This window comes from Tachysurus fulvidraco, chromosome 10 (assembly GCF_022655615.1).
Source record: "Tachysurus fulvidraco isolate hzauxx_2018 chromosome 10, HZAU_PFXX_2.0, whole genome shotgun sequence".
In the NCBI taxonomy this organism is placed as follows: Eukaryota; Metazoa; Chordata; class Actinopteri; order Siluriformes; family Bagridae; genus Tachysurus; species Tachysurus fulvidraco.
The window spans coordinates 19,376,235-19,388,734 of record NC_062527.1 but is presented as its reverse complement, the minus strand read 5'-3'; the positions used below and the strand labels follow the sequence as shown (position 1 = coordinate 19,388,734).

At 38.2% G+C, this 12,500-nt stretch overlaps 1 protein-coding gene across 10 annotated transcripts in view; it reads right to left on the bottom strand.

Annotated features, from left to right (window-relative positions):
* Nucleotides 1–11,350, bottom strand: part of LOC113653698 (MTSS I-BAR domain containing 1) — a 30,801-nt gene extending 19,451 nt beyond the window's left edge. For 3 of the 10 annotated variants that reach the window (XM_047819920.1, XM_047819923.1, XM_027163450.2), the window contains exons 1-3: nucleotides 10,795–11,349; nucleotides 3,445–3,506; nucleotides 1,707–1,780 (exon numbers count right to left, since the gene is read on the bottom strand). In XM_047819920.1, coding sequence (XP_047675876.1) covers nucleotides 1,707–1,780; nucleotides 3,445–3,506; nucleotides 10,795–10,866 — 208 coding nt within the window. In that variant the 5' untranslated portion in view covers nucleotides 10,867–11,349. Of the gene's footprint in view, nucleotides 1–994; nucleotides 1,020–1,706; nucleotides 1,781–2,004; nucleotides 2,162–3,444; nucleotides 3,507–10,794 lie in introns of all 10 variants that reach the window. The other 7 variants (XM_047819922.1, XM_027163454.2, XM_027163452.2 and 4 more) reach the window with 6 other exon arrangements.
* Nucleotides 11,351–12,500: the final 1,150 nt, after the last annotated feature.

The following is a 12,500-nucleotide window of genomic DNA, read 5'->3' as shown; positions in this document are numbered from 1 at the left end:
GCTAAAAATGAAAAGTTCCCTTTAACCCACAAGGTAGTCATTCAACTGGGGCTTGATATGTTTGATGTATTGAAGGTGCATGAAGAAAGATTAGTTTTTGTTTCCTCACAAGATTAGGGCTCTAACAGACAGCTGTGTTTGACATTTGAATGATTCCTGCACACGTTAATGAAAGAAGCTCCACCTGGAGAAATTTAGTGTTTTATAAAATAACTGACAGGAAGTGCATCTAAACCCAAACAGGCATTCTGGACCTGAGAGACTTTTACTAAGACCACAACTTATTATTTCGTATCATGAATTAGAGCTACGATGCCAATGTGGCTAACAAAAAAGGAAGCTAATGAGACGTGTGGAAGCAAAACCACACAAAGTTGTGAAAATGAACAAATTATGTGTAAAATAATCTCACGTGAAAGTGTGAAAATTAATCATTTCAAGAAATAAAGAAAATTAAAATAAACTGCAGCGTTATATGAATCACTCAAGTGAATGAATCACATGCATAAAAATCACAAGCAAAAATAAATCTATCAGATAAAAAATAAATCTATCAGATAAATTAACTTTCACAGGTCAACTTGTAAACATTTCATGTGAATATATAAATGTAAAAATAAACTAAACGTGCAAAATAAATAATTTTTAAATAAATTAATAAAATGAATTACGTAAAAAAAATTATGCAAATTTAAAAAAAATAAAAATATCTGAAAAAAAAACCCCTAGAAATATTCTTTAAAAAACATGTAAATAAGCAATAAAATAAATGAATTAAATAAATGAATCATGTGATTAATTACATAAAAATGTGGTTGAATAATCTCATAAAAATGGGGATGTGGTAGCTCAGTGGTTAAGGTATTTGACTACTGATCGGAAGATCATTAGTTCAAATCCCAGTTCCACCAAGTTGCCACTGAAGTGCCCTTGAGCAAGGCCCTTAACCCTCAATTGCTCATGTGTATAAACTGGAAAAGAAAAGGTAAGTCACCTTGGATAAGAGTGTCTGCTAAATGCTGTAAATGTAAAAAAAAGGAATCAGATAAATGAATCAAATAAATGAATCATGTGTTTAAAGAATAATCACATAAAATTATAAATCAAATAAACAAACCATGTAAAAAAATATAATAAAACAAAATAAAAACAAATGAAATTTTTAACAAACTCTCGAAAAATAAATCTAAAAAAAACAACAACAACAAATGTGACTCAAAATGACTTCAGGTTTAGGGGTTGGCAAAGAAAAAAGGTGATTCAAATGATAATGTAGCATATTTATTTTGTTAAACACTGATTCATTCTGCTAGATAATGGTTGATGTAGAGTCTGAGTGTGTGATGACTGAGGCATTGCAGCTGGCAGTTTGTGTGTAGCTGGAGTGAAAAACTACTGTAAAAGAGCACATTTCAGACTCTGAACATGTCTCAACTCATCGACTTCATTTAGTGTAAATGGAAACTGTGTAAGTTTGAGTCCAGCTGTTCATCTGAGTCCATGAACTGTCAGTGAAGTGAGTCAAGAAGAGCCAGTTGTAACACATGTTAGTATCAGTCCTGGTGTGTGTGTGTGTGTGTGTGTGTGTGTGTGTGTGTGTGTGTGTGTGTGTGTGTGTGTGTGTGTGTGTGTGTGTGTGTGTGTGTGTGTGTGTGTGTGTGTGTGTGTGTGTGTGTGTGTGTGTGTGTGTGTGTGTGACTTATTACCTCTGCTGCCCGTGGCCAAGTCTGCGACCTTCTGAAAGGCATCGAGGAACGCGGAGACTGCCACAACCGTAGCCCTGAGAACACACACCACACACTCCTGAATACAATTTTCCCTCCACAAACAGTTACATCATCTTACCAGTGTGTAATGTAAACAAACTTAAACCTCAGCGCTGGCAAATTTCAGCAGCAAGTCACACTTATATAGAAATGTAAAGATATAAAAACAGAATATTTACAGGGACTCCACATAATGTTATTTTATAAAAAGTAAAAAATAAAAACAAAAATATCTTTCCTGACGTAGTGAAGCTTGCTACAGAGAAATTGTATTCCCTGTTTAATTCTGGAAGGAGCTTCGGATCAGTCAGAACTGGAGCTGGAAGTTTAGCTGTAACACGGGACAGATCTTCAGATCTTTCCGGCACTTTCCATATTCTTGGTTACGCTACAGGCTGATTAAACAGCAAAAAACTCCAGGTCAGAGAAGGTGTGTTTCCATTATTTTTGCTATAATGTGACATTAAGCGTAACTATATAACCATATTACAGTAACCACCTTTTCATGTTAAGTGTAACTACAAGCCTGACTATATAACCATATTACAGTAACTCCACCTTTTCATGTTAAGTGTAACTACAAGCCTGACTATATAACCATGTTACAGTAACTCCACCTTTTCATGTTAAGCGTAACTACAAGCCTGACTATATAACCATATTACAGTAACTCCACCTTTTCATGTTAAGTGTAACTACAAGCCTGACTATATAACCATATTACAGTAACTCCACCTTTTCATGTTAAGCGTAACTACAAGCCTGACTATATAACCATATTACAGTAACTCCACCTTTTCATGTTAAGTGTAACTACAAGCCTGACTATATAACCATGTTACAGTAACTCCGCCTTTTCACACCAAACCGTTATTAATTACTTTCCTATCACATCATACCCAAAAATGTTGAATTCTTTATCTACTGAGTTCTTCAAAGATCAGAAGGCACAGACCACAGAAGGCGTGTCTTTGAGTTTCTATATTGTATTGTGGGCGTGTCTTTAGTGGGCATTTTTTTATGTCCATATATGGAAAGAAGGGCATGCTTGTGGCTTGACTGGCGTAGATGGCAACATGGGTGTGTCTTTAAACCCGTACATGGATTAACACGCTCATTGTATGAGGCGAGGGAACAGAGTGTAACTGCTAAAAATGTTTAACCTGGTGTGTTGTGTGTAAATAAAGAGAAAGCATATTGTGGTGTACCTGTGGCTGCTGTGTGGTCTGTGTGTGACGGAAAGAATCAAAGAATCCTCGACGTGTTTCGACAGCGTTGCTTTTGGTGGTGATGAACATTTGGGTGGGACGCCTGTTCGAACACACACACCCGCTCCCTACGATTCCTGTGTTCAGTAATGTTCAGTGTGCCGGTTAACACATTCCCGGCTGACACGAGTCGTGAAAGATGAGATGTCGAGTGTGATATGTGAGCCCTATGAGAGTGCAGCTGCCTCATCCATGTGCTGACAATTCACACAGAGCGGCGTGACAGAACCGCATTTACGCTTGTGTGTGTGTGTGTGTCTGTGTGTGTACATATACACACTTACACATGGCGTTTACACACACAGTGTACTGATAAGGAAGATGGACAGGGTTTCTACTCTGAATGTGGGGTTAGATTTTAGAAGAAAATAATTGAGTGTGTTATAAGGAAATGAAAATGGAAGCCTCACCTGAGCTGCGCCTGCAACTTTCCAGCCTTGCTGATGAAATCCTCCCACACCGGGTAGCTGCCCTGCAACAGGAGAGAAAGAAAAAAAATCTTTTCTTCATGCACTCATCTCTTTAGAGGCTTTAAAATACCCCACACATACAGTTCACTCATAATAACCGTTTCTCTCTCTCATTATCCTCTCACCCTTTACCCCCTCTAATCTCTCTCATTATCTCATTCTGCTTTGGCTGTTTACCTTCACTTTACCTCCCTCTCTCTCTCTCTCTCTCTCTCTCTCTCTCTCTCTCTCTCTCTCTCTCTCTCGGTCTGTCACTCTCTCTCTTTGTCCTTCTGTCTGTCTCTCTGTTTGTCTTTCTGAATGTCTCTCTGTCAATCTCTTCTCACTTTTTCTCTGTCTGTCTTTCTGATTGTCTATCTGTCTGTCTCTTTGTATGTCTCTCTCTATCTGTCTGTCTTTCTGTTTCTTTCAGTCTGTCTGTCTGTCTCTCTCTCTCTCTCAGTCTCTGTCTTTCTGCCTGTCTTTCTGAATGTCTCTCTCACAGTCTCTGTCTCTGTCTCTCTGTCTTTTGGCCTGTCTCTCTGTCTATCTCTGGCTGTCTCTCTGAATGTCTTTCTCTATCTCCTCTGTTTCTCTGTCTCTTTCTCTCTCTCACACAGTCTCTCTATAAATAAATAAATAAATATCCAAACAGATTTAAATGAAGTCTAATTACACAAACAAACAGCCAGGTTTAAGTCAATGTTATTATTTTGTACTTTTTTTCTACAGGTCTCATAATTCTCATCCATCTGCCAGAGAATTCTTTTAGTCAAAGCTGCACTTAAAATAAAAGGCACGTTGTTTGTGAACAAATAATAAAGTAACGTATAAAATATTCCAAAGTAAATTTATGAGCTAAAGTTACTCAACACCTCAAAACCAAATGGAGATACGGAAGAGGTTTCCTCATACTTCCTCTCCTACTCTTCATCACTGATCGACACTCATCCCTGGCAGTGTGTTTACTCATCCCCAGTTCAGTAGAGATCTTTGGGGTGGGGCTTTGAGATCGACCGTGTATGAGATTTAAAAATTAAATATAAAAAAAAAATTAATTAGTGTGTTAGTGTGTGTGTCCTACTGTCCTACTGAAGCCAGACACCTTTATTTATTGGCTGTTCAGACGTTTTGGGAAAGAAAGACCCGCACGTTGGCTGGGATACAGCAAATTTGCACTCGTGTATGATATGAAACAACACAGTTCTTATGTGATAAAGCACATAAGAATGGTTGCTGGTCAAATGTCAGAGACCTGGGCTAAAAATCACAAGCTCTTCTCATGATCTTCTCATGATGATAAATCTCGTTTCCTGTCTCAAGGCTCCATCAGAGACATGATAGAAACTTGATTGTAGTTTTTTAATGTGATTATACAGTGACATTCACAGAGCAGGTGCATGTCAAAGAAGAGATGAAGAACATTTAACTGTGTGTGTGTGTGTGTGTGTGTGTGTGTGTGTGTGTGTGTGTGCCTCTCTTAGAGTTTGATAACCGGAGGCAACATGTGTTGCCTTGGCAACGTGAGAGGCGGCAGAACTGGAGCCATGACGCTGCAGTCTTCCCTGTCAACACACACACACACACACACACACACACACACACACACACACACACACACAAACTGCAGACCACAGAGCACATTGGATTAACGCTCCGTCTCCGCACGTGCCACACGATCACCTAAAATCCCCTTTAACGAATAAAAAAACCTGTAAATATGTTTAAAGCTAATAAATGATAACGTCTGAGTTTGCTTGCCTTTGCGTGTCAATGATTTGGAGGTGTGCAGCAGTTAGACAGCCATCTTTTATGTAGCTTCAGTTTGCTGTAATAGCTGCATTAAACGCTTCACTTTTTTTATCCTTTAAATCAGGGTGTCGTCATGATACAGTGCATGCACCACACACACACACACACACACACACACACACACACACACCCTTACTCTGGGCTATGTGTTTCAAAGCTTGTTATTCATTAAAAAAAGACATGTCTCAACACCCACTCTCTCTCTCTCTCTCTCTCTCTCTCTCTCTCTCTCTCTCTCTCTCTCTCTCTCTATCATGCTGCAGAAATTATACTGTAAACTGAAACACACACACATGCATACACACACACACACACACCTAGGAGCAATTTAGAGTCAGCAGTCTTACGAACCCAGAGAAAGCTTTAATGGACACACAGACATACGAATCGTGTCCATTTCTGAGCCAAGATCCAGTTTGAATCATGAACTGTATCTAAACTGATAACGAAGTTCAATAGTTTATTATTATGGTTTAATGTTGTAGAATTTTGGTGAATCATTTAGTTCCTTGTATCGCTTATATTATATCTGTTAGAAATAGAGCTGTTCATTAACTAGAATCTATTTTCTAAAAAAGATAAATAAATAAATAAAAAGACAAAAGAAAGTCCAGCTGGTTATCAGGAAACCCTGAAGCACTATGTATTGTGTTGTGAAGACTTTCCTGTGGTGGAAAAACTAAACTGATCTGAACTGAACTGAATCAAATCACATGGGTATGAGTAATGGACTGGAGTGAATCGAATCATATCGGTATCAGTAATGAACTGAAAAAAATTTCATCATATCGGTATTAGTAATAAACTTGAATGAATTGAATCATATTGGTATCAGTAATGAACTGAAGTGAATTGAATCATATCCGTATCAGTAATAAACTGAACAGAAGTGAATTGAATCATATCTGTATCAGTAATGAACTGAAGTGACCTGAATCATATCGGCAGCAGTAATGAACTTAAATGAATTGATTCATATCGGTATATGTAATAAATTGACGTGAATTGAATCATATTGGTATCTTTCATAAACTGAAGTGAATTGAATCATATTGGTATAAACAATGAACTGAAATGAAGTGATTCTTGTTTACATTTGGAGTTTTTGTAACAGATTTTATGCTACGTATTAAGTATAACCTACGGATATAGTATAACCTTTTTTTTTTTTGGGTGCTGCATTGTCTTTTTGGATTTGAAATTCCAGTAGCTTTTACTGTCAAATTTGCAATGACAGTACAGATGTCACGACTGACAACACTGAAGCTGTTACTACGAGGGGTTCACTCTGGACATCTGACGGCATTAAAGGTTCGTGTTTGGTGTCCGTTTCAAATAAGTGCGATGCTGCTGTCAGTGGAGCTGAAGATGCTGCTTCCATGTTGGCAAGACAGCCAAGCACTGGAGTGTGCAAAATACTGCCCAAAGCCACCACCTACCTAAGCAGGCTCGTCCCACAGGGGGAAGGTGGGGTAATAAAATAAAAGCATCACAAACACTCTGCATGTTGGAAACTGCGGTAACTGATCCGACACATGCGTCTTGTTCCTTCAGGTTAAACACAGTGATTACAGCATGACCAGACATGGGTGGCGTGACCTCCAGCACAGAGCTGAGCACAGACAGGGGTGATCAGGGTGAACGGGATTAGTCCTGAAGCAGCAATGAGACAAAGTGCAGATGATTTAAACCTCTCTGAAACACTCTAAGGCTTTATAGAAGGCTATTCATTAGATTCATGTCGATCATGGTTGAAAACTAAAGAGTGCAAATCTCATGGCACCTTCTGGTGATAAAAATACATCATCGTTGATCATAATCGATGTATTGTTAATACACCATTGTTTACATATAATAATATTGTGTTAAGGAATAAATCACCATGCCACACAATAATAATAATAATAATGTAATGTGTTAGTTTTCAAGATTGAATTGCCTCCTGGTGATCCAGCAGCAGGATCCCGTGCCCCCATTGCCACAGCCTAGGTTCGATTCACAGGAAAGGAGGTAACCCAGCCACTGAAGAGTTAACTCTCAGTATCGGTCCCAAGTCCGATAAAAAAATGGTAGAATTGAGTCAGGAAGAGCATCCAGAGTAAAACCTGTGCCAAATCTAATATGAGGGTGACGTGATCTGCTTTGGCGACCTCAAACAGGAAGCAGCCGAAAAAAAATTAGTTTTCATGATTGAATAACAGGTTGTGCTGTAATGTTTTTTTATATGTCTTGAAATGAATACAATAAAAACAGGTGTTGGAACAGATGACTCCTCCCATAAAGGTCAAATAAACATCTCCTGAAGGAAACAGAAACAAAACAGTCCCTCTGTGTGAGCAAGTGTTCGTATATTGTCTGGAGTCTCACCCAGCGTCCGGTCTCGAGCCCAGGATCCCCCGTGAACCTGACTAGCTTTCGTATTTGTAGATGATGACATCACTGATGAACGCCACATGATGATGTCTGTTACTGAACTGACTGAACCCTGGTTCAGGATTATTAATTGTTAATTTGTGCGATGGCAACTGAGATGACGCAGCAAGCCTGGAGTTTAACAGGGGCTTTACCAGCGGCTTGAGAACACACACACACACACACACACACACACACACACACACACACACACACACACACACACACACACACACACAGACACCTGCTTTCTTCAGCAACTCAGAGAAACTGTGTCAACTGTCAGTGTCAACTATAAAAAGTAAGCTTTGAGAAGCATCCAAATGTTCATCCTGTAATGAACACTGATGTGGGTGATGCAGTGTAAAAGAGTGAAGGGTTATAATGTTGAATAAACACTTGAAGGCTTAGGGTATGACCTACAGCGCTCAATAAACACTGACTGTGTGAAATAAGCAGCAACATGCTTGAATGAACCTAAACTGCATTGAATGTACAGCTGTTCAATAAACGGTTCTTGTTAACACCTCTATTTCCAAATAAACACCCACAATGAATAAAAACCATTGTGAGGAATAAACACCTACAGTGTTGAATGGGGATCTGCAGTATTAAATACATGTCTGCACTGTGAAATAAACACCTATATGTTACCTACAAGGCCACGTTAATATGAACACATAGCACTTGTGGTTTTAACCCTTGTATGTTGTTCGTATTTTTGTTACTCAGCCAGTGTCCATGGGTCTGCTGGACCCTCTGAATTTCTGGGTTTTTAATTCAACACAATCAAAAATATTATGTAAAAATACTCTACAGATGTTTACTTCATCCCAATTACTAGCAATTTAAACAGCATATATGGTTAATATTTGCCCTTTACCTTTATTACATCACAATTTTTAATTAAAGTGCTACTTGTTTTTTGTTGTTCTTTAATAAAATAAGAATAAGAATAAAAAAGAAAATCAAATTTAATCAAGTTATGAGTGGGAAAAAAATTAACAAATTTACAAGGAAGCAAAGTTTTTCAAAACTATTGATGTTTATGAATATGAGTCCCACAGACCCGAAAAACATACAAGGGTTAAATGCATACCCACAGTGTTAAACAAACATCCCAGAATTGTATAAAGACCTACAATGTCGAATGGTCACTCACAGAGTTGATAAACTCCCACAGTGAAGAATAAACATCTACAATTTTGAATGTGCATGTGTTATATAAAATACATATCTGCTGTGTTTAACAAACACCCACAGTATTGTATAAGCACCTATAGCACTGAATAAACACCTACAGTGTAGCATCTTCAGTATTGAATGGGTGTTTGCAGCATTACATAAATCTGCATTTCTGAATCTGTATGAAATACCTGAAGTATGGTGTGAACACCTACGGCATTGAATGTGCACAACATTAAATGCATTCTGACAGTGTTGAATAAATAAATATAATAATAAATACCTACATGACAGTATAAACAGTTGCAGAGTTTATATGCTGTATAAGCCATAACAGTGTTCAGTAAAGACTTATCAGGGAGGTAAAAATACCTACAGTGTTCTATAAGCCATTAGAGTTTTAAATAAAAGCCCCAGGGGTAGTATAAACACCCAAAGCATAGTATAACCTCCTGCAGTATTGTAGAAACACTTACAGGGTAATATAAACACCCAAAGCATAGTATAACGTCCTGCAGTATTGTAGAAACACTTACAGGGTAATATAAACACCCAAAGCATAGTATAACGTCCTGCAGTATTGTAGAAACACTTACAGGGTAATATAAACATCCATAGCATAGTATAACCTCCTGCAGTATTGTAGAAACATGTACAGGGTAATATAAACACCCAAAGCATAGTATAACCTCCTGCAGTATTGTAGAAACACTTATAGGGTAATATAAACACCTTCAGTGTTCTATAAACCATTAGAGTTTCGAATAAAAACCTATTTGGTAGTATAAACACCTATATAGCTGTAGAAACACTTACAGGGTATTATGAATTCCTAGTGTGTTCTTTTAAACATTAGTGTTTTGAATAACAACCCCATGGGGTAGTGTAGTGCAGTATAATACCTTACTCTTTTGTAGAAACACTTAGAGGGTGGTATAAATCGTTACATACCACCACATGAATAAATACCTATAGTGTAGTATAAACACTTACAGTGTTGTAGAAAAACCAGCAGGGAACTATAAATATCTTCTGTATAGTATACACATCTACAGTATTTGAGAAACACATACATGGTAACATAAAAAACCTACAATGTTGAATAAAAATCTATGGGGTAGTATAAAGACCTACAGTGTTGAATAAACACCTACAAGCTCAAATTAACTTTCAGTGCTGAACTACATACCAAAGTGTAAACATGGACACACAGTGTTTAATTAATCAGGATTATCTCACGTTAAGACCTCGCTGTAAGAAAAACACCATGTTAACAGTGTAAGTGTTTATTTCATGCTGTATTAAAGGTGTTTATTTATCACTGTATAAATTAACACATGCAGCACAGTGCTGGGACATTCAGCACTGCATGTGTTAGTCTGACTGTGTGGTAAATTTAACACTGCATGGCTCTGACATGAATGGGGTTTGTGTGTTTCAGGGCTCTAACCATGCACACACACACACTGTATACATACATACACACACACACACACACACACACACACACACACACACACACACATACACATACACACACACATATACACACAAACACACACAAACAAACATACACACAGAAACAGACACAGACGCGCGCACACACACACACACACACACACACACACACACATACAAACACACACAGACGCACACACACATGCACACACACACACACACACACACACACACACACACAGACGCGCGCGCGCGCACACACACACACACACACACACACACACACACACACACACACACACACACACTCGTAAGGCCACAGCAGCTGCCAGGCAACCCGCAGCATCTTCATCATCTGCCCATCAAATGATCATCAACCCCTCAGGATTTACATTACAGATGTACAAAGCGCTGTAGGACACCGGACAGTGTCAGTAACGTTACCTTCATGTCGGTGATGACTGTTTGGAACAGACCTCCTAACGCGCTGCACTCTCTCTCCATCACCGCCTCCATGTCCGAGTCGCTACTAAGCCTCGTTAATAACGTGTTACACGGTGATCGGTTACTCGGTAATAACGTGTTACACGGTAATAATGTGTTACACGGTAATAACGTGTTACACGATAATAACGTGTTACACGGTGATCGGTTACTCGGAATTAAGGTGTTACAAGGTGATCGGTTACAAACCGCCGCTTGAGGAACAGAAACGGTTCAGTCACTAACGTGACGCTCTACCGACGGTTGCCATGGCGATAATGTAACCATGTTTCCCTCGGACGACTCATTAAAACACGCAAAATTGAAACAAAACCCGGAAACATGGCGGAACGACCAAAAAAATAACAACAAAAAACACGGAGTTGTTCAGTCACTGCACCTTGTTGGTCATCTTACGCGGTTACGTCGCCGGTACACCGCGCGCGAGCTGTAGAGCGCGCGCGTGACTGACAGCCACAGAAGCCACGCCCTCTTCTCTCAGTGGAAACAGCCAGGTCCGTTACGACTTACTTTAATGAATCGACTCTTTCAAACTTAATCAACCACAGTGTATTAGACTGACTGGATTGAATGGATTGAATTGATTCTTTTAATTAAAGCCGAATAAGGCAAAATAAAGTTTAATTCATTCATGTTTTATCTACCACCCCAGTTCAAGTGTGTCAAACTGCAGGACTTCTGATTCATTTGATTCGTGTTTGATTCACAACAACCATTTAAATCGAATCGTTTGACTGAATCGAACTACCAACGTGTTGATTTAATTTCATCAAGCACAGCAACATAGTGGAAGAAATAAAACAAACAAACATCAGCTGACGAAATCGAGTTTACAAAGAAACGAAACCTCAATTGTTATCTATTAAAACAGACAAAATAATTACTGTACATGTGGAAATAGGATTTGTGGAAAAACAACTCAACACCGCCATCTAGTGTTTCCTAATGAAACGTCCATTGAACAGGTTTATAGGGTAGTTTATTTCTAGTTGTCTCTCTACCTGGTCTGATATTTTGCCTAAAACACAAGACAACTAGATTATAAAAACAAATTGTAACTTTAATACCAATACACCATTATATTAGAGGATGTAAACTCATATAATCTAAAATTTATACGCTGTATAAAAAATAATATTCAATTATTGCACAAAACGTAACTAGAGATTTTATTTTTTTTGTTTGCAATCTAGCATTGTTTTTATTATTGTTGTGTTGGTTGCTGAGGAGCTTTTGTGCCTTATATACTATTGATATACTATTACTCAAGACAGCCACTAGATGGCACTATGTCCAGTGTTATTTGATGAATACTATGCGGTGAGTGATAAAAAAAAATATACCAATACAAATATTCAGAGAAAATAAACAGAGAAGTTGATCATATGGAAAATATAATCATATGATTTGAATCATTGAATTGAACATGATTGTCTTGTGTTTTGGCTTTTTGTTTAAATATTAAACGTGGCCCCCCTGACTCAAGGGTAAAACATATATAAATCATATGTTAATTAGGGGATGTGGTACCCCAGTGGATAAACTGTTGGTTTATTGATAAGAAGGTCATAAATTCGAATCCTACCTCCACCAACCTGCCCCTAAGCAAGGCTCTTAACCCTCAATTGCTCAAATGTATGAGCTGA